Source organism: Rissa tridactyla, chromosome 22 (assembly GCF_028500815.1).
Source record: "Rissa tridactyla isolate bRisTri1 chromosome 22, bRisTri1.patW.cur.20221130, whole genome shotgun sequence".
NCBI classification, from domain to species: Eukaryota; Metazoa; Chordata; class Aves; order Charadriiformes; family Laridae; genus Rissa; species Rissa tridactyla.
In genome coordinates, this window is record NC_071487.1 from 4,521,850 (window position 1) to 4,543,696 (window position 21,847).

General features: G+C 48.5%; 1 protein-coding gene across 1 annotated transcript in view; it reads right to left on the reverse strand.

Annotated features, from left to right (window-relative positions):
• Positions 1–8,295: 8,295 nt before the first annotated feature.
• Positions 8,296–21,847, reverse strand: part of MUC16 (mucin 16, cell surface associated) — a gene marked incomplete at its 5' end in the record, with an annotated part of 77,116 nt that continues 63,564 nt past the window's right edge. Inside the window, 29 exons of the mRNA XM_054182330.1 lie at positions 8,296–8,367; positions 8,826–8,905; positions 9,654–9,698; positions 9,955–10,130; positions 10,745–10,809; positions 10,905–11,068; positions 11,609–11,763; positions 12,463–12,530; positions 13,281–13,444; positions 13,737–13,909; positions 14,239–14,306; positions 14,424–14,566; positions 14,750–14,776; positions 15,304–15,476; positions 15,829–15,896; positions 15,980–16,128; positions 16,345–16,371; positions 16,669–16,841; positions 17,031–17,098; positions 17,205–17,350; positions 17,612–17,638; positions 18,262–18,434; positions 18,918–18,985; positions 19,078–19,217; positions 19,914–19,940; positions 20,456–20,628; positions 20,966–21,033; positions 21,146–21,270; positions 21,499–21,525. Of these exons, the coding sequence (XP_054038305.1) occupies positions 8,296–8,367; positions 8,826–8,905; positions 9,654–9,698; positions 9,955–10,130; positions 10,745–10,809; positions 10,905–11,068; positions 11,609–11,763; positions 12,463–12,530; positions 13,281–13,444; positions 13,737–13,909; positions 14,239–14,306; positions 14,424–14,566; positions 14,750–14,776; positions 15,304–15,476; positions 15,829–15,896; positions 15,980–16,128; positions 16,345–16,371; positions 16,669–16,841; positions 17,031–17,098; positions 17,205–17,350; positions 17,612–17,638; positions 18,262–18,434; positions 18,918–18,985; positions 19,078–19,217; positions 19,914–19,940; positions 20,456–20,628; positions 20,966–21,033; positions 21,146–21,270; positions 21,499–21,525 (3,032 nt within the window). The remainder of the gene's footprint in view (positions 8,368–8,825; positions 8,906–9,653; positions 9,699–9,954; positions 10,131–10,744; positions 10,810–10,904; positions 11,069–11,608; positions 11,764–12,462; positions 12,531–13,280; positions 13,445–13,736; positions 13,910–14,238; positions 14,307–14,423; positions 14,567–14,749; positions 14,777–15,303; positions 15,477–15,828; positions 15,897–15,979; positions 16,129–16,344; positions 16,372–16,668; positions 16,842–17,030; positions 17,099–17,204; positions 17,351–17,611; positions 17,639–18,261; positions 18,435–18,917; positions 18,986–19,077; positions 19,218–19,913; positions 19,941–20,455; positions 20,629–20,965; positions 21,034–21,145; positions 21,271–21,498; positions 21,526–21,847) is intronic.

The following is a 21,847-nucleotide window of genomic DNA, read 5'->3' on the forward strand; positions in this document are numbered from 1 at the left end:
GCATCCTCCCTGTATCCTTGTAGCATCCCTGCAGCATCCCTGCAGCATCCCTGCAGCATCCTCCCTGAATCCCTGCAGCATCCCTACAGCATCCTCCCTGCATCCCTGCACCATCCCTGCAGCATCCTCCCTGTATCCCTGCAGCATCCCTACAGCATCCCTGCAGCATCCTCCCTGTATCCCTGCAGCATCCCTACAGCATCCCTGCAGCATTCTCCCTGTATCCCTGCAGCATCCCTACAGCATCCCTGCAGCATTTTCCCTGTATCCCTGCAGCATCCCTACAGCATCCCTGCAGCATTCTCCCTGTATCCCTGCAGCATCCTCCCTGCATCCCTGCAGCATCCCTGCAGCACCTCCCTGTATCCCTGCAGCATCCCTGCAGCATGTTCCCTGCATTCCTGCAGCATCCCTACACCATCCTCCCTGCATCCCTGCAGCATCCCTCCTGCATCCCTCCCACATTCCTGCACCATCCCTGCAGCATCTGCTCTGCATCATTGCAGTGTTCCTCTAATATTCCTCCCGCATCCCTGCAGCGTCCCACATCCCTCCCACATCCCTTCCACCAGACCCTGTGTCAGCTTCAAAAGGTCAGGGGGAGTTTCTCAAAAGTTTATTAAATGTGGCATGATTCTGTTGGGGATCGTCTGAGTGGGGGTTTGGTGCTGAGCTTGACACCGTTTGTGGTATTTCCGGGGGCTCTCGCTCCTCTCTGGAGTAAGTCGCTCGTGTGCAGGCGTTGGTGCCCGTGGTGCTGGGGTGGGCAGCAGACATCTCCGCTGCATTAAAAGTAAATTAAATCTGCCGTGTTGCTGTTCAAGATCAGTGATTAAACCTGCTGCAGTACCTTTAACTCTGCCCTTTAAAACACTCTGGAGGGTATTAGATAAAGGGTGTTCACGGGACATAGAGATCTTGGGGCTGAGCAGAGAAGAACGAGGACTGGGAGAGGATGACAAGTGTGGGCGCAGGTCCTCCATGCCCAGCAGGAGACAAGGAATGCCTGTCCTTGACACAAAGCGCAGCTGGGGGGGATTTGGCCTCTCCCACCTCAGAGCTGACGCCAAGCCCCCGGTGCTGGGGGATGCTCCTGGTTCCCTCCTGAGGATCACAGCTGAGGGCGATGGAGCCCCGAGGAGCGGTGCCAGGTGGTTGGAGGGGCTGCAGCTGCAGCTTGTAAACCCTCCGCCCTATAAAGCCCAGTGGGGTGGGAGGGGGTCTCCTCCCTAGAAGAGAGCACTAAGGTTGGGAATCAGCGCCTTTCCTCTGTGTTGGGCAGTACGTGGCTTTTGGCAGTCCCTTTCCCGGTCTCCTGGTCCAGGTTTGAAAATCCTTTATGTCGTTGGGGAGAGGTCTCCTAATGTTGTGGGTTTCTGCTTTGTTTTCTCTCCTGTACCTTGGCAGGCTGCTCTGAGTACCTGGTTTTTACTTGAATATAAGCGTTTGTGGCCCGTCTTCTGTGTCTGGGGGTGACTGCGAGGGCTGGTTGCCCAATGGGAGCCCCATGGGGTTGTGTGTGGGGAGCGAAGGACCTTTGCTGGGTACATGGGCTGCAGCCCCAGGGGAATGGCCTTTCTGCAAACCAGGGCATGAATTTTTGGTGCTGGCTGAGCTGAGCCTGGGCTGCTGTGGGACCCTGGCATCCATTCCTGCATTTTGGTGAGCCCCTGGCGTGGGTGGCAATGTCACCTTGGTGCTGTTGCGTTGGCCCCCGTAGGGGACACTGTCAGCTTGGTCACTGTGGGGTTACATGAGGGGTTTTGGGGGCAGGGGGAAGTGGCCATGTGCACCCGGGGCCATAAGGGTGGCAGAGCGTGCCGGGGGCCTGGGTAACTTAGGGCAGGGCTTCAGCATCACCTCTGAGCCTTTGCCCCGGGCTGCTGGTGGTTTCGGCCTCTTCCCGATTGATGATGCCGCTGTTCTGCATCAGCGCAATAATTTCAGAGGGGGGCTAAGTCAAGGCTTCCTTTCCAATGAAAAAACCCGTCTTCTCCTGATCTTAGGGGCCATGCCATGAGGCAGCCCAGCCGGGTGGTGAATTTTGGCTCTGGGTGCCTGTTGTCTGGCGAGCCCCGCTTTTACAGCTCCTCGTGCCCATATCGACCACCGCTGCTCCTGTTCTCGACTCCAGCTCCTCATTTGAGGAGGAGCTGGAGGAGCTGGTGCTCACGGACCCCAGGCCTTCGTGGTCCTGGTGGTGTCTCAAATCCGGCTTCTTTTGCCATGGGAATATGCAAGGAGCTGATAGAGAGAGAGGTGAGATACCTGTTTCGTTTCTGTGCGGAGATGGGTGCCAGGTGCTTCATGCACAAAGCCAGCACGCCTCAGGCTGGCACGCAGTAAGCATTTATACATTTTCAAGCAAAAGCAGCCGTTATCAGTAGTTTCCAGTTACACTTAGCCATCCTCATTCCCGTCGGTTCTTGCTGTGCCTTGGCTCTGCTTGAAGTCACTGTGTCCTCTCTTTTCAGGGGGGGCTTTTGTTAGCAGGGGGCTTTCCCTACCCGAGGGTGGGTTTCTTACTGTGTTAATTAGGATCGTTCACTCATGGTTCAAGTGACTTCTTTGGCGTTAGCAGTTCTGTTCCCCTTGAGCTTATCTTGGTATTCCCTTATTTTGGCTAATGTACGGTATTGCCCTGTTCTTTCCCCAGGGCCACATCTCGTTACCCATTTACAGGGGTTAATTGTACCCTTTACTTCTGCTGTTTCTCCAACACTGGTGACATTCGGCGGGGTCGGGGGCCGGGGGGGAGCCCTGTTCCTAGAAGGCCCTGGTCTCCACTTTGGGGAGCCCCCACCCCGTGGTCCCTGCAGAGCTGGGCAGCAGCACGCTCCCCCCAGGGGAAACCCAGCCTGTGGGGAGCCCCCCCCACGACCACCCCCCGAGTGGGTTTGGGCGGAATCGTTGACAAAGGGAACTGACACCATGGGGGGTGAGGTGGTGGCACTGGGTCCCTGATGGCTACTGTGTGCCCCGGGGTCTCACCAGACCACCCCCCCTGCGGTCTGCCCCAAAAAGGACAGAGACCCTGAGCCGCCCTTTACCCCCTCCCCGCCCTTTACAAACAGGGCCGAATCGCTCAGGTTTTGTCCTGTGAAACCTCCAGGGTGTTTTATCCCAGTGAAACGGGGCCTTTCCCAAAATGGGTGGGTGGCGGACCCCGGAGCGGTGCCGCGGACACGGGGGCGTCCCTGGGACCAGGGGCTGCATTTGCAGCACGAGGCGTCGGGCTGTTCGCTCAGTCTCGCGTGAAAACCTGGGCTTTAGTGGTGCTGGGTCACGGTCCTGGGCTGCAGCAGGGCTCTTCGGAGCTGCTAAGAGCAACTGGAAAATGGTGGTTAAAGGGACCGGGGAGGCACCTCTGGCCCCTGCGACGGGGTTTTTTTTTGCCTCTGTGTCCTGAGAAAGTTTAGTAACGCCACGGTGCTTGATGGTGCCGTCTGCTTTTTGGCAGGAGTTCGGTGGAAAAGCGAATGGCGCTGCCCAGCTCTGGCTCGTGTGTCCTGGGTCGGGGTGGGTGGGGGGGAGGCGGCTGTTTTGTGGTCTGGTTTTGGGCTGGTTTTATTATTGTTTCTTGTAATGCTGTTTGGCCAGAAGCCAGCGCCCCGGGGGATCCTTCATGGGGTGCGGTGTGCCCAGAGCGGCTCCTTCGTGGCTGTGGTTACGCATGCCCGAGAAAAACAGCGCCTCGGTTCCTGCAGGGCTCATCACTTGTCAAATCCTGTGTAATGGGCTGGCTGGAGGTGACGGCACCATGCAGCCTCTGCCCCCGGGGCTTCACCTCCGCTGGCGATGGGCATTGCTGGGCTGCTGTGGCTGAGCGTGGGGGGGTTTCCCTCGGGGCTGTTTAAGGCCTGGGTGACACCACGCAGCGGGAGGGGACGGGACGCTGCGGGCCGGCGGTTGGCAGGGTGGCTCTGGCCTGCGTTGGCAACGGGGAGAAACGTTGCATCTTCCTCAGTGCTCCTTCTTGCACTGATGCATTGGGCAAGCTGTAAGCTGAAGCATAAAAATATAATTTCTCAATTTTCTTTCTCCCGCTGCCCCTAAATCGGGCGCTTTTGGCTGGAGAGGAGCAGGAGTGCTTGTGCGGAGGAAAGGGCAGCCGTCAGGCCCAGCAGCGGCTCAGGGGCAAATCTGTCTTTGCTTCTTGTGGCCTGGGGAGGGGGGAAGCGGGTGGGACATGACAAAATTCAGCAATTGTGGCGTTGACAAAGTGAAGTTTTTGCTCCTGATAAAGTAACCATTTCACAAACTAAATTCCCGGTTGGGCGCAGTGTGGGTCTCCTGCTGGCTGCCCCGGGCTCAGGTCCCCAGGGGACCAAGGCAGGAGAAAGGCTGATGAGGCGTAATTAGTGACGAGGCAAGGAGGGGGGCGAGCAGGAAGGATGTGCCCTCGCCTGTGGAGCTGTAAATCCCAGCAGCGAAGCCGGGGCCGGGCACTATCGGTGCCTGCGCGTGGGGTGGGTGGTCTGGGTCCTGCTCTGGACAAGGCAGCTCGGGGTCGTCAGGTTCTCCTCCCTCAGCGGTGGAACAGGATGGGGTTCTGCCCTTGGGAGGTGGTCCTGGGTCGATGCTGAGAACAGGAGGCTAAAGAGGTCTGAACGTGTGCCCTTGCTGCGCAAAGGGCTTTTTGATGACTGTTTCCAAAGCAGACGGGGCATTTTTCTATCTAAGAGCCAAATTGAACAGCAATTGCTGGGGAGAATGATGAGAAGCAGCTGAATCTTTTATTGCTGCAGTTCAGACTTGTTTCCAGTGTTTGGCACAAAATGTTTAAAGAGCTGAAAAGGAGACCGACAAACTCGCTCTTGCTGAGCAGCAACCACCAAGGCGTAGCGCCGAGCTGGGAGAAGAGGGGCCCAGGTGCTGCCAGATGCCAGTTTGCACACTGGTAGCAGCGGGGGCCAGGGGAGAGCATGAAGACAAGTAGAAGGACGGATGCTGGGGAACAGCCCCGATGCGTCTGCAGTGCACGGGGGGGAGTAGAGGCAGCGGGAGGCCAAAAATTTTCAGTGGTGCCCAGCAACAGGCACAAAGTGAAACATGGGAAGCTCCATCTCAACACGAGGAGGAACTTCTTTGCTGTGAGGGTGGCAGAGCCCTGGCACAGGCTGCCCAGAGAGGTGGGGGAGTCTCTGTCTCTGGAGACATTCCAACCCTGCCTGGACGTGTTCCTGTGCCACCTGCTCTGGGTGACCCTGCTGTGGCAGGGGCTTGGACAAGATGATCTCCAGAGGTCCCTGCCAACCCCAGAATTCTGTGATTCTGTGGCTGGTGCTGTGGGAAGCGGCCATGGAGGGTGCTGCTGCAGGTGTTGGTGGAACCGAGTCCAGGACAGATGCCTGAGGTCAAGCTGAGCCTCTTCATCTGCTTACTCTGCCCTTCCCCAATCCCAGCCCGGGGCCAGGTCACCGTGCCAGAGGCTGAGCCACCTGCGTCACTGCCGAGCTGGCCTGGCCCCCGCTTGGAAACAGCGGCTCCATAGCAAACGCAGGCGGGTGTCCAACCATAACATGGAGCGCATTGCGACACGGCATAGGGGATGCTGAGAAGCGCCGTGGTATGTGAGGGCTCCTTCCTCTTGGAAAGCAGCCCCGTGGGGAGGCTTGTGGGCACCAACCACCCCATAGTGTGCTCGAGCTCGGCCTTTTCTCCCTGCAAGCTGCTGCTGCTTTCTCGGCTCCTCAGCCCCTTTTCCCCTCTCTGCTCTCTTGGTGCCCCTTCCTCGGTGTGTTTCAGCTTTAGTTTTGGATCTTTAGTTTTGGGAGACCAGCTGCTGGGGCTGGGGTTTGACTCCCCTGCCCGTGGTGGCAAAGGTGTGTGGGGTCGGATGCTCCCAGCGCATCCCGGTCTGGCAGCGAGCGCCGGTGGCTGTGCCAGGGAGAGGGGGATGCTCGGCCTGGGCGGCTGCAGAAAGTCACGTTTGCAACAGCCCCTTCAGAAACGGGGTCTCCTGGTGTTGCTGGGAAGGTTCTCTGGGCTCTGTGGAGCCCCCGCGAGCAGGTTGGGCAGAGCTGGGTGCTGCTGTGCTGCTTCTAAGCTGAAGCTTTTCTAAATTAATTAGACCAGCCACGTGTGCCCTTCTGTTGCGCAGATGCAAGTTTTTCCTGGGGCTTGTGGTGGTGCCTGGAGCTCCCCTGGGAAACCGCTGTCCCTTCTGCCTTCCCTTTTGTCCCCAGGGCCGCAGAGGGCAGCGGTGCCAGCCCAGGGGCTGCCGGTCTGTGCTGTGCCATGTGCGGAGGGGCTTCTGTTCCCAGCAAACCCATGGGGAGGAGGAGGTGGTGGCGGTGGAGGCTCGTGGCGCTGAGAGGCAGCTCTTCTGTGGCCATGGTGTAAAAATGGAAATTCGAAGCCTTTAGAAAACAGCTCTGTAAAATAGCACCTTCCTCTCCCAGCGTGTTCTGGCTGACACGTCTCCCCGTCCTGCGCTGTTATTGCCATCAGTTGTGTTTTGGAGAGGATGGTGAAGGGGGAGCAGGGCAGGATGAAGGTAAGGGTGGCGCAGCAGGGACAGTCGCCTGAAGATCCGGGGCTTTGCCCGGCGCTGCCAAGTCAGGAGCTGGTGCTCCAATGGCCAGACCCCCCCCAGCTCGCTCTGCCGAGCAGCTTTTCTGGAGTGCCTGCGGCAAAGCCCGGACTGGGAAGTCATTACTGCTCTCAGCTCCTCTGTCCCACAGGGGCTGCTGCAGCCAGGGTGTGCTGGGTGGGATGGAAACCTGCAAAGGTCTCTTGCAAGCAGCTGTGAAAGCTTTTAATCTGATGTCACTGACATAATATTGGGTGCTTGAGAACCTTTGTTTGATGGAGCAAACAGGTTTCTAATCCTCTGCGTAGGAAACTCCGCTCTGCGCCGAGGAACCTGGCCTGGGGCATGAACCGGTCCAACCTGCCATGGTGGAGCTTTACTGTGACAGTAAAAAGACAGTTTGATTGCCGGTGGAAACGTTGCCTACAGTGGAAGGATTAATGACTAATCGTGGTTTCATTAATTCTAGAGCTTTCACTTTCAGCAAGGAGTTCATCTAATGATAGCATCAACTAATTACCTAGAGAGGTATCAACTAATTACCTGAGAGATCAGCACCATCTCCTGTGCTCGGTGGAAAATTGAGGCTCTTGGCCAAGTCTGGAGGGGCAGGAAAAGGTCCTGATCCCTGTAAGGTCAGACCCTGCGCTATGGGATGCCCGGGAGAAGGGAGGAGCCAGCGCTCAGGGGTTGCAGTAGGGCAAAAGTAGTTTCTGATTTGGGATGGAAAGTCTCACTGCAGAGGAAAGAGAAGGAAATGCAGTTTCATGGCAATAAACACGGCATTTATTCAGCTGAAATCAGCATCAATCTGAGAAGACGCAGGGCGGCTGTGTCGCGCTCAGGTTTAGCAATCTGCCTTTACAGAATCTGTTGACATAATTTTAAACATATGAAATGTTTTAATCAGGGTAAGATGTTTACATTTTAGAAGACAAATTGGGGGGGAAAAAGCTAAAATCTAGATGAAGTTTACAGTAGCCAGTCCCCCAAAATCTATAAATGAGTATAATTTTAAGCCTTTTCCAGAGAACTGACACTAACACTGAAGAGCCCTGCAAACTGCAGTTCCTGGTAGTCTTTATTTTCTGTTGGTTGTGTAATATTTGTATAAAATACTGCAGTGCCTTAAAAAAAAATATTTTCCTCAACGTCTGCATCGTTGGCAGCTGCCCATCGCATGGAAGTGGTTGTGGTAATAGTGCAAAGATTTGCCTCCAGACAAGAGAAAATGCCAAACACAATTTATTAAAGAAACATTTTTTCTAGTACATGTAAACATTTTTCCTTCATCGGTGGACAAACAGGTCCGAAGACAGACGTCACCTGTCGTGTTAATGCACTTTTCTGGTGTTCAGGTGTGGGAAGTACACCCCGTACATGCCTTGTTGAACCTGGTATAGATGTGACTTTCTTCTTAGGCAAAAGATGATCTGGTGGGAAAAAGAACAATGTTAATGGCAATAAATAAATAAAAGTCTTTACCCTTCCTTAGATGCCCTCAAACCATGTTGCCAGGTGGGGATGAATAAATCCCTCTGATTAAATACTTGCCTAAAGCTGCCTAGGCAGAGACTAGCACAACCCCCAGTTCTGAATCCGAGGTTTTTCCTCTTCTAAATCTTGCTGACTGTAACTTTCACTCCCGAACCTCTAAGGACAGTATCCCGTGTGCTCTGTGGATTTAGCTGTTCTCTTCTAGCTGGTGCCAAGCAAACGCAGCTGCTCTTGAAACAGTGCTGTTAAGGTGCTGTCCCCCGTCAAATGCCCAGCAGAGAGCAGACGCGGGCCTGCTCCTGCGTGCAGCCGGAGCCCTGCGAGGCTGCTGCACTCTGTTAAAAGCATTGAATACGACATTCTGAATGCGATTCCTGCGGGCTATTAGAAACGTGGTTTTCTGCACTCCCTTATCTACAACCTGATCCTTCTGCAGTCATTTGGACAGGGAAAAGGTTTAAATGCTGCAGGAGATCCCCCCCCAATTCAACCTGCTCGTCCCCTTGGCCTTACCTTTGGTTTTCTATTTTTCTCTCTCATTCATGATCCCGTGCTTCCCTTCCTAGAAATCTACTTTTAGGTGACTATAAATACCCTTCCCCAGCCTCCTGTGCACAAGTCCTAGCTTTCAAGCCGGCAGCAGCTGGAGGTGGGTTTGGCATGACCACGCGTGTCAGGTGCTGCTCCCGCTGGGCTGCTGGCGGATGTGGCCGAGTGTCCCTCCTGCAGGTCCCCGGGTGGCTCAGCCCTGCTGGAGCCAAGTTAGAAGTAGGGCGGCGAAGGGGCCACTTACCAGGAAGCATAACAAGAGGAGGAGAATGAAACCAATCAGGGTGAAAACGCAGATGAGGATAATTGCCCAGAACTGAAGCTCTGCAAAGGCAAAATAAGAGCACGTCAGTGTTTTTGGACTCCTGTATGTGGGACAGAGAGAGGGAGATCTTGCCCCGGTGAAGTTCGAAAGCGCTGCATAGGTGAGGCAAAACTGCTGAAAGGCAGCATCTGGCCTTCTCTGGCTGCGGGGGAAACGTGCCCTGGCAATGGGAAGACAGGCGGGATGTACAGAAACTTTGGTAAAATGGAGCGAGGGTCCAAGGATCTACAGCTTTAAATGCCACCTCGGTGAGCGTCAGAGCCCTCCCGTGGTTTCAGGGATGTTCAGAGAGACAAAGTTCAGGTTTTTTGGAGAAGGGGACAGGGCTAAGGGTGTCAGTAAAAGCTGTAGTTACTTTTGCCAGCATGTTTGTGGTGCTTGGAAAAGCAACAGTTCAGACTAATGATTTTTTTTTTCCTCCTGTTTACTGTCAGTTCCGGGGTTGTGGCTAGTGCTGACAACACTGTAGCTGGATTTTTTGGTAAATACTGCAGTTATCAAAGTTTAGTGGTGCCAGAGCTCCAAAAAAGCTTTCCAAATTGTATTGCTTTTGCCTGTCCTTCACTTCCATTTGCCTCAGGGTGGCTGGCTCTGATGGTACCTGTTCTTTGCTGCCAGGCTACCAAGAGCCCTGGATTTCTGGGCTGTTGCACGGGTCTAGTCGCCGTTTCGAGGTATGTGATGTTAACTTGCTACAGTTCAAGTATTCAGTGGCTGTGGGGTCGATCCCTCCCTAAAAGCACTTACCAGATCTTCCGGACTCCTGTTCATCTGTCTCGACTGGAGAGTAACCTGGAAATAAAGGGTGGGACAGGTGAGAAAGAGCGCTCTAGAGGTGACTAAAACACAACTAACAAACACGCATAGACTCATGGAATGGTTGGGGTTGGAAGGGACCTTAAAGATGATGGAGTTCCAACCCCCCTGCCCTGGGCAGGGACACCTCCCACCAGCCCAGGTTGCTCTGAGCCCCGTCCAACCTGTCCCTGAACCCCTCCGGGGATGGGGCAGCCGCGACCTCCCGCAGAGTCAGGGCAGGAGCTCTCACCTTCAACAACCAGGCTCTGCTCTTCCAGCTCGTAGCTGGGGCCCAGCTTGGTGAACCCGTGCGTCAGGCGTTTCAGCTCCTCGTACACCTCTTGCTTTTGTAAAATCCTCAAGAAGGGGTCCAGTGTGAATTTGCAGGTGGAGGTGACACTTGTGTAAGCTTTCCCACGGACAGGCCTGGGGGACGACAGCCAGAATCATCATTATGGGAGAAGGAGAGGAGCCGGGGGGGAAAGGTAGAGCTGAACAGAGGCAGGGAGAGGGATTCAGAATCAGGCTCGGGTTTTGCAGATGTCTAAGCGATGGGATCAGGGGGTTTTTTTATTAGCATGGGATCAGTTTTTTGCAGTTTATGCTAGATGAAACCGGAACTCATGCAGCCTTGTGAAATCCGTCCCCTGATTTAATCCCAGGCAAGGCATTTCTACGAGGTAAATCAGCTCAGCTTCTTGTGTTCCTCCAAAGAAGTGTTGGAGAAGGACACACGGAAGTAGATTTTGTTCTCAGGCTGGTCAGTTTGGATGAGTTTTAGCTCCTTCGGTATTTGTTTTACTCTGGAGTTGTTTATGCACGAAAACAGCTTTGCTAGCACGGAAACCAAACCACCTCTCATTTGGACAGAAACCTTTTGTGGCGAAGGCAAAACTGAGAGTGAATGAAGGTGCCTATGTGTCATCCTGAGCACAAAGGCTGGCAATGAGGCATAAACGCCATTCTGCGGCTTCGAACGCCTTCTCTGCTAACTGCTCTTTTGGGGACGCAAGAAAAAACACTTTTGGAGCAGGACTTACCCAAAGTTCTCAACAGTACACCCAGCGAAGTAGTCCTTCAGGCTGCTAGTTCGGAATACGTCAAGCTGGTGGGAAGAGACAAAACAGTGGAAAAATTGAGTAAATTTCATACATCTTTGATCTGGACAGGGAAATCAAGTTATTGCTGTTAATGTTTTACCCCTTTCTCAATTTTCTCTTTGTGTTCTCGGTACATCGGTGACCCGGAGTCCTGCAGCTCTGGGGAGTAGGGCAGGTTGGAGATTCTGAAGTTTAATCTGAAGTTTTCTTTCCCAGACTTGAGGGGTGTTTTGTGAGTTGCTGCCTCAATCGCTAGTTCCAAGCCTGGAAATTTAGAGGAAAAGTCAGTACAAATTCCAGCAGAGAGAAACAGAGGCTCTTCTGCCAAGCAGCACTGATCTGCAGGCTTTTAGCTGGGGAAACTTGAAGTCTTAACGGATTAACAGAACTTGCATTTGGGTTTGACGACAAATTCCCAGTCTTCCCTTTGAATCAGTCCTTCAGCAATGTACTTGGCCACTTATTTCTTTGGGAAGCTGTACATTTGAAAAAAGCTAAAAGCCTGTTTAAATGCTTGAAGTTGTGCTGAATAGTTACCCTTTCATTTTCTTATTATTGAACATCAAGACCTTAAGCCATTGAGGACTAAAGAGCTACACTGAGCCAGGCTGAAAGTGGCAAAGGACTTGTCCAACTCTGACCTGAGTTCAGTGATTTGACTTGATGACGTCGCTGTATTTCCACACACCCACAACACCCCCAAACACAGCCTCTGATAGAGAAGTTGGGGAATTCTGTGGATGCCATGGCCGAGCGGGTTGGTCTGGGTGGAAACCGGGCAGCTGTGGTTTGAGCTCTACATACCGTCTACTGCGAATCCTTGCAGCTGGTAACTGCTTCCCAGCCATAGTCCCGTTGCATTTGAAGTCCCGTCTTGAAAAGTCCTTTCAACCACGGCCCTGTTGATGCTGGGCTCTGGCTGGAAGAAGCAGTTGCAGTCGACCACTATGGATCCCGTCCTGTGGACAGAGAAACAGAGGTTCTGAGATAAATAGGCTGATGATCATAAAACTTCTTTGCGTGGGAAAGGGTTTCCTGAAGGGTTCCTGCTATTCTGTTAAGAGTTTTAAGCTAAGGTGATGCTATTCAGAGATGTGGAACAGGCTGCTTTGGGCGCTTCCTTTGGCCAGGGACAGCAAATGCAATACCATGAGCTCGTCTCTCTGCAAACTTCAGTTTTACTGCACACATACAATGAACGATCAGCACTTTTTTTAAAAAGCTTTCACCCTGTCTGAGGGTCCCTTGCCCAAGGCTCTTCCCATCTAGAGAGGGACACTCCAGCTATGCCTGGAGCCCACTTTTCAAACCTCGTGGAGCCCAAGTGGGGAGGAGGAGAGCAGAGGTTGCAGGATCACCATTTGGTCCTCATTAAGAGCTAAGATTGCTGATGGTAATTACTGGGATATTCAGAGACCTAAGAGTGCCTTGCAGAAATCCTGACTGAGCCTTAGAGAAATGTCGGTCCCTACGAAGTCAGGAAAAATTCAAACATGAATTCTGGGAAGCCTGGAAAGGGCTTCTCAGGGCATGAGGCAAGTAATTCCCAACATGAGAATGGAGGGGAGGAATTCTGCAGAGGACAGTGGCACTTGGCCATTAGGGAATGGTGCCAGGGTGTGGCAACCTTTCAAACAAAATCAGGTTGTGTCACAGACCTCAGCCCGGTGATACTGCAGTTCAGGAACTGGTCTCGCAGGTTGCTCTGACGGTACAGTTGATTCATCTGAAATAAAAATGTCATGTTAAATATTAATGAGCTCTGGGCCTCGTGGTAGATGCTTTAGGGCAGCAGAAGGGCCTCTAACTTTGGACGTAGACCAGATTATTTTGGGGGGGCTAGTTGGATTTCACAGGAGTTGGTTTTCACTTCAGAATATGCCTTCTGGTGGTGGAGTCTGACTTCCAGCGTGGCAAGCCTTTCTGTCTTATCTGAGCAAGCTGCCCGCGTTAAACAGCACGATCTGCTGACTGACGGCTGTTGCCTTCATCCACATGTCACAGGGCAGCCTCGGAACTCCAAGTACGGAATGTTATGGCTTCGTCTAAAAAGCAAAGCCTACCTAATTAGGGCTTTATTGGGTTGATATGTTGGCAGATTGGCGCTGAAGATTCTCGGCAATGAAATGTGTATGTGCTGACCTCTCAGCTGGCAGAGGTTTGTCTGCACCTCTGGAGACGGGACTGAAGTGCTGAGTGAGTGTGCATTTAACGGACGACCTAAACCTCTTTCATGTTTAAAATGTGTTTAAAACCCCCCACGTTTTTGTAGTGCACATCTTTGGAAAGAATTTCTTAAGATCACATGTAAAATAACAAAACCAAAAGTGATTCAAAGGCCAGTCTCATCTTTTTAGATTCTAGAACTTTTTGTTCTCAAATGCTGATTATTTTTTTAATTAAAAAGCCTATGGCAAGTAGATCAGCAAAATTCACCTGGTGCAGGTGTGACGGTATTTGAGCTGCATCTCCTTACCTTGTTACCGATGCTTTCCACTGCTGCTTTGTACTCCGGAGACTGAGGGTCTGGGTTAGTTAGATTTTCATTGACTATCCTAAAGCTCAGTCTGTAGCCCAGTTTGGCTGGAGCTTCAGTCACAACAGGCTTTCTGGTGTTAGCTGTGTCTGTGAGGGGGAAACCTAAACGAAAAAGGTAGAGTGCATTGATTTTTTTACGTCAGATCTTTCTGTACCCCAAAAGTAATATAGGAACCGAATCCCTGTTCAGCTTATATATGGTTTAAGGGACGGAAATGCTTCTGGAATGGCAATATCATGCTGGATTGGTTTTGTTATAGTATCAAACCCTACAGAATACCAGCAAGCCAAAGGTGAAGTTCATTGGTGCTCAAGCCCTGCTGCAGTGGAAGAATGAGAAGTGATCTCCGGGTGATCCCAAAATTACATCTTGATACTGGTCACGGATGCTTACCGTTGACGTACAGGCTGTTCCTCTCCAGGCTGTAGTGCCCTAGTTTGGTGACACCGTTTGTCATGGTGCTCAGCTCCTGATGAACCTTTTCTCTGTCAAACGTGGCAAGGCTGTCATTGGTTTTGTAGCTGCAGACAGCGTCTACGCCTGTGTTATCCCTGTCTCTCCCAGACCTAAGGAAAAATGTCAGATGTGTTCTTCAGGCCACTGCTGACGCTTACAGAACAAACACCCTCTGTAACTTGTATGCCCAGGAACAACAGGCACTGAAAGCTGTCGGTGCAATTGGGCACTGACACATCTTTCAGCAGATTCTCATGAATATTGTGGCAATGACATTTAGATACGGAAAGGATACCATTTAGATACCAGCAAGAAAATCATGAACGCACAGGGAGGTGTCACTGGCTTCTGTTTTCTGACATCAGAACATCTATTGTGACTTACCCAAATTTAAGGTGTATAAAAGCAGATAAAGAAACGGTTCATTCAGGAATCTTACCGAAATCTCATCACTTTGCATCCTGTGTAGGCAGAGCTTATGCTGCTGCTTTTGAAAAGAGGGTCAATCTATCAGAAAAAAAAAAAAAGTACAACTGAGAACTTGAAAGCATGTCCTGAGTTTAACGTGGGCAGATTAAGATCCCCACCGTAACACAAAACAGGCAGAACCAAAGCCAGACTTACGTAATGGTTGATAACTTTCACTGTGGAAATGAATTTGCGGGAACTTGGTGTCTCCAGATCCGCAGTGTAGCGGAGGTTGGTCAAGGTGAAATTCAGTGTGAAATGCCTGGATGTTGGGCTCGGTGCGGTAGTTATGCTCAGAGCTATAAGCAAAGGGGAGAAGGATTATGATCTTGCGATACAAAAAGCTATCGTCACTTTCAAAGCCATTCCCAACGCCAGCACACTTCAGGGCTACTCTGGAGAATCTCTTCCCCTCTTGTTTTTTTTGGAGTGTACCACTCCTTTGATAGCTTTCTCTGGAATGAGTTTGGCAAAACACTTACATGATCTCTCAAGTGGTTCGTTGTAACCTGGAAAGGAAAGGCAAGAGAAACCTTAGGTAAGAGAACTGTGCACTTAAGAGAATGAAAGAGAAGAGGGGATGATTACATGGATGGCTTGGGAATGAATCATCAGAACCTGTCCCCAAGGGTGTGAATCTATTAAACAAACAACCTACTGCTTAAACACAACAAGGCGCTTTCATAATAGTGAAGGCTACAGTGAGAAAATAGATGTGCTGCTGTTTAAATTAAATACTGGTGGGATAGAAATCAGGTGAAATGCTCATATGCAGGCGAGTGACTGAGGTCAAGGCTAAAGTTAAGTCACTCTTCCATGTAATAGAGAAATTAAAATCTTCAAAAATGTCCATGTGAAGTTGTTCTTGGAAGCATAGGCTGCATCTTATGCACATAAGTTATGCAGTAAACTTCAGTGGGACCACCTTTTTCTTAAGGTCAATATTTTTTTTTTTCTACGTTGACGTGCTCCCTGATGCCCAAGGTAGCCCCAAACTGCCCTAGTGCCTGGAGGAATGAGCAAATCAAGCACTTGCCATTGATATAGAGGCTCTTGTTGTCCAGGTCATAGATTCCTAACTGGGTGATGCCATTTGTCATGCTCCTTAGCTCTTGGTAAACCTCAGCTTGGTCAAACTTGGGCACTCGGGAGCCGTTTCCATAGTTGCAGATGGCGTCTACTCCTGTGTTATCCCCGTTCCTCACTGACCTGAGGAATTGAATATCATGAAGGTTCTGTTAGTTATTCCAAAAATCTGTGGTGGTTTTTTTTTTCTGATGTGATTAAAAAAAAAAAAAAAACAAACCCAAAACCAACACAACCCAAAACATTGCGAATCTGCCCATAGTTCTCAGAGATGAACTGCAGAAACTACTGAGATATGGTACTACAAAGAAAAAGGCTTTGTAAGACAAGGACCATACAAAAGCGCATAGAGCCTTTATTATAATGATACTGACTTCTTGAAAAAGGAACTCGTATTAGTTGTTTAAGTGTCAGTGAAACATAAGGAAACCCATATGCTAAAGTTCAAAGTTAATCTTTCAGCTACGTCGCTCACCTGAATCCTATCACTTTGCAGCCAGTGAAACGGGGGCCGATGCTGCTCTTCTGAAGCAGGGGCTGAATCTGGCAAGGAAAGGTCTTTGTGAGTACAGGGAAACCCAAAATACGGGGTGATTTCAGTGAAAAACAGTGTGACTGTGGCTTACGTAATGTTGCATTATTTTCTTAGTAGAATTGAATCTAGCAGAATTTGGTGTCCCCAGGTCTGTCGTGAACCTGAGGTTGGTTATTGTGAAGTTGAGTGTGAATTGCTCTGGTTTTGGTCCTGGGCTTTGGGTGGGGGTTGACTTCCCTGCTGTGAGACAGGACAAAAGTTACACTGATAAAGTAAGAATCTTCATATGACACAGTATTGTTACTGTTTTACCTTTGTTTAGAGCCGGAAAACACATGAACATGCTGGCGCATTTCGGATACTTTGTAATCTTATGAGCGTTTCCAAATCAGGGAAACAAAATCAACTTCTGCATTTGAGGAGCTTTAATGTGTATCTGTTTTTAAATACACTTACCTGACAGACTGTGTGGTTCGTTGTAATCTGAAAAAGAAATGAACAAATATTAGGAAAATAATCCAAGAAGGTCTTGGGAGGACTAGGCACATGTTTTGTTTTGTTTTTTTAATTACAAAAGATTCAGGATCATGATCACTAAATTCTAATTTAGTAACCTAAATTAAATCTAAACTAAATTACATGACTGTGTTAACTTAGTGACTCTGATTTTTTTGTCCTCTACTTTTTGTTATCTGTTTTAAGAGGTGTGCTTGATCCTCTTCTCATTCCAAAAGACTCTGTGTCAACATAAGGAGTGGTGCCTTGAGGCGGTCTCGGTACCGTTAACGTAGAGGCTCTGGCTGTTAAGGCTGTAGTGTCCCAGCTCGGTGATGCCATTTGTCATATTGCTCAGCTCGTGGTAAATTGTCTCTCTGCTGAACTTGGGATCTGAAGGCTCATCTCTGTAGCTGCAGATGGCATCTACTCCCGTATCATCCCGGTCCTTCTTTGACCTAGGGAATGAGGCATCGTTTTAGGATGTTTTGGTCATTATTGAGAAGTCTGTCTTCACTTTTAGAAGATCAAAGACGCATATAGGAAAACGACGAAGTGACATTACATTAATGTGTTGGATGCTGGGAAATGGGAAACAACTTCTTAAGAAGAAAGTAATGCAGACTTTTCCCAGACATGACTCTTACCTGAATGCCATTACTTTGCAGCCAAGATAAGCAGGGCCAATGCTGCTTTTTTGCAGTAAAGGATCAACCTAGAAATTTAATAATAACACTTAAGTAAAATGTCGTGGCAAAGGTAAGAGATTAGAGATATTAAAAGAACTGTGCCCAAGCAGGGCATCATTTTGCCGGACTCACATAATGGTACATGACTTTTTCTGTTGACTTGAATCTTTTAGAATTTGGCGTCGCCAGATCTGCAGTGAACTGGAGGTTGGTTATAGTGAAATTCAGTGTGAAGTTCCTCACTGCTGGTGCCAGAGGTTCTGTTCCTTGACCAACAGCTGTAATGAACAAAGCAAATTATTGCTTGAAAATACAGTTTATGATCGTCATCCCTAGAGGAAACGCTAAAAGAAAATACTCGGGTATTCTAGCGTGCTTCAGGGTCATAGCAGTTGCAGTTCCCTAACAGGCTCCCAGTTCCTTTTAACATTGTTTTATAAGTCTAGTAGTGCTCTTGGTTGGTTAGTCAACCTTCTTTTTTGGCTATTGCGAACTAGAAAATCTTCTTGCCCTTTCAATTGCTCTTTAAAGGTACTTACCTAGTCCAGGCTGCAGTTCATTATAACCTGTGAGGGGAAGAAAAAGGACAGTATTTGAGAAACTGGCTTACAATTTGGAAGGTCTGGCACACAGTGGAATGCAGAACTTGAATCACTTTTGTCTGAGAGATCCTGTGTAAACGTTTACCAAGAAGGACTGATTTGATGGCTGTCTAGGCATAAACGTACATTCATACCGCTGTATGTTGTTGGCAAGGTGCTGCTTTTCTTAGATAGTAGCTAACAGAATTCTCCCTTCCTTAGGGATGTTGAGAGGGAATTTACCTATGCTCTAAATCCAATTTAACTTCTGCACGGACAATTTAAGTATGACTTTGTCAGGTGGTGTCCAGTTCTAGTGCTGTTCCTCTGCAGGGGAACGCATTCCATAGTGCACCGGGAGTGGTCAATCCTTGTATTTTGTGGGGAATGACCTATGGTTTATTATATATTGTATTTGGCAAAGCTAGTTCAAAAGAATAACAAGGTGCGAAGGCTATGAGTGACAGTGCCTCCCCTGCTTCACTGACCATTTGCTCTTGCGCGCTCTCCAGATTTTATTGCTTCTGTGGTTATGTAGTAACTCAGTTCCTCCTAATATATCAGCAGTCAGGAGAGGATTCCCTCCTGACACCAGCTCAGACACTTACCACTAACATAAAAACTCGCTGCATCCAGCCTGTAGGGTCCTAGCTCAGTGCAGCTGGCTGTCATCTTGCTGACTTGGCGATAAACCTTGATTCGGTCGAATTCCGGAGTGGTAGCATTGGCTCTGTAGGTGCAGACGGCATCCATGGCAGTGCCCTCTCCGCTCTTCACAGACCTGAAAAATCACACGTGTGTTTGCAGGCCTGAATGATGCTTCTCTGCATTTGAGTTTGCTTGCACACTACCATGGAATTGGATTTCCCCTTCAAATAATGTAAAACAATGTAATTAAATGAAAGAATGCCCTCGAATTCTGGAAATTTAGTACTATGCTGGTTTATACAATTGGAACAGCACTTTTCTGATCTAACTGAAATGCATTTAAAATTAGTCAGATTACCCTCTTTAGTGCAAAATTGGTGTGAAATCAATGCAGGCATGATCAGAAGAGATTAAGCAATAACCACCTCATCACAAGGGATCATAAATGAGCTGTGATTCTACTTGTCGCTCTCTAGAACTTAACAGGCTCTACCAGGCCAGGAAGAAACAAAATCAGGAAGGAATTATATGTGAAGGAAAGATTTCTGCATAATCCTATTGTCAGCCCAAATTTGGATTGCTCTTGTCTTCCATAACACTTCCAGGATGTACCTACCTTAGTGCCACCACTGTGCATCCAGTGTAAGCAGGGCTAATGCTGCTGTTCTTGAGCACGCGATCAAGCTGCCAAGAAAAGAAGCCATTGATAAGTCACAGTGAATAAACACGAAAACCAACAAGAACATAGCCACAGGAGGAACCTGACTGACGCTCACCAGGTAGCCCAGAGTTTTTCTGGTAGCAATGAATTTTTTAGAATTCGGATTTCCGAAGGCTGATGTGTAGAGGAGGTTGGTCACAGTGAAGTTCACTGTGAACTGGCCCTCTCTTGCAAGAGGAGGAGGTGGAGATGTTGCTGCAAGAAAAGCAGAAGATTTGTGGCGATGAGAGAGGGGGGAAAAAAAAAATACTCATGAACCTGCTAAAGCCAAGGATAAGGAAGTTCTTGTCAGCTGAAATGGATGGGCACTACACTGAACAGCTCGGTATGGAATGATGATGGCAGCAGCAGCGCAGGGCATAGATCTGTGGAGCAGAGGAGGACTCTCCAGCTCATCCAGAGCCCTCCAGGAGGCCAGTCATAGCAGGCTGTAAACAGGTACCCGACCACTTCAGGTGAGGAGCTGAGGTTAACTCCAGCTCCCCTTTTATCCTGCTGGGTACAAACCCTCATGTCCTTTAACCACACTGGCCTGACGGTCTAGCTTTTTCAACCTCGGATTCTTTTTACACGTAGTGTTGCTGTTGGGAAAGACTGAACTGCGTGTCGCCGTCAGTAACCCTCCAGCCTCCCAAGAGTGTAACTGTGTGTTCCTGCAGACAGGTCTCCTCACACAGTTCCTGCTGACCTGATCTAATTCAAATGCTTCGTGAGAAAATTGATACCGATGGTGCTTAGTAGATAATTCCTCTGACTGTTAAATGTTTGCATTTTTACTTCTAGTTGCATTAAAAGGCTAAAAAAGACAAGATACCTGTACAGCCATTCATCTCTTTCTTGTATATTGACACTTAGGGCATTATGGCTTTTTAATTACTTAGAAGTACTTACGAGGCATGAGATGAGCTTCGTGGTAATCTAGAAGGAGAAAGGACAAAGTAATAATGAATTATGCTACTAATGAGAGACGGTTGAGTCAGATTATTGTACAGGTGAACAATGCCACAGAAGGACAATAGATTTGCTATTTCCAACCAGTCACTTAACCTATTTATGATAGTGCAGCAAGGTGTTATTTTGAAGAAGACTCCTAACTACTAGTGGAAGAAGGTTTCCAATTCATGCTGAAATTAGTTGCCTTTACTTTTAAGGTTTATATGCTGCTTAGCATGTTTTGGTCGTTTATCAGATGTTGTTTAAAATTTTTTAAAAAAAAAGCTGCAACTGACAATGCAACACCTCTGAAGGTAAATGGTGGTAGTTCGAGAAGAATTTGTGTAGGTGACAGCTTTGGGAATTCTGTACCACGTGCGTTGAGCCCAAGCATACGTGACGCAAATGCTGCTCCATCTGCACACTAGTCACGACTGTGCGTTAACTACAAGACAGCTGTGGACTATTAGCCAACGAATATCCCCACACCAACACTGTACCATTGATATACAGGCTTTCCTGGTCCAGGCTGTATATTCCCAAGGTGGTGATGCCGTATGTTTTGTTGCTCACTTCGTGGTAAAGAATCACTTGATCAAATTGGGAAGCAGCAGAATCTGGTTCGTAGGTACATACAGCATCTACTCCAGTGCCTTCAATTTTTTGTGCAGGTCTAGGGAAATTAGGATAATCCTGTTTTGTTCCAGAAGTCAATATTCATGACACATCATTGCCAGGTAGAAAAGAAAATATTACCCCACCCCCACCCCGATGATTCTTTCAAGCGTGTTATCAAAATGTTGAGAACATACTTGACCTTTCAGATGCTGCAAGCCTGAATTCAAGTAAGTTTATAAAGACGTAGTTGACAAAAAAGGTTAAAGATTTCTTGGCTTGCTTGACTCAGGTGATAAATTAAACGATGTAAAAGTGAATTAAGGGATTTGCGTATCACACTATGTCATGAAAAGGAAAAAATATATTTTCTAAATCTACATAATTATGCTTACCTGAAAGCCATCATTCTGCAGCCTGTATACACAGAATGAATACTAGTTGTCTTGAACAGCTGATCAAGCTGAAAAAGAATGCATTTTTAAAGTTAACCATATTTAGATGAGCAACATGGCATATCACAAAGGGGGAAAAAAAAAAAACAAACCCAAAACCCAGGAATATATCGCACTAACCAGAGCAGTCAGGACTCTTGCTGTAGCACTAAACTTGGTGGAATACGGATTTCTGAGATGACTAGAGTACTGCAGATTGGTTATGGTGAAGTTCATTGTGAACTGCCCAGTTGTTGGAGATACAGCTGTAGCAGGAAGCAAAACACAAGGAAAAGCGAATGACAAATTGATTTTCATTTTTCTTCTACAGTTAAGGAGTAGGATAATCATATAAAAAAATTAACATAGCTATTTAACATACACCATTTCAGTGGAAACACAGTGTCACTGCTAGGAAAAGGTATGACAAATGCTGAAATTTACATGCCACAGAACCAGTTCATATATGGATAATGAATATTTCATAAATTTACCTGGCAAAAGATAGGCTTCATGGAACTCTGAAAGGGAAAGACAAGTTCATTAAAGGAAAATGAAAACAAAACAAAGGGGGTCAGAGGCAAAAAAAAAACCCACAAAAAATGGAGGGGGAAAAAAAAGTTGACAGATAAAATAAGTGTAAGAAAAGATAGGTATAATGCAACAAGGTCAAATTTCCTGTATCAATGCTAAAACATCTATTGAGGAATATCAAATACTAAAACAGTAGGTGACACCTACCTAGTAACACCTACCAGAGAAAACTAAAGATACTGCGGACTCAAAGAAAAATAAAACCATATAGGTAAAAACACAAGTCCTTAATGATTAGAGGAAGAAATG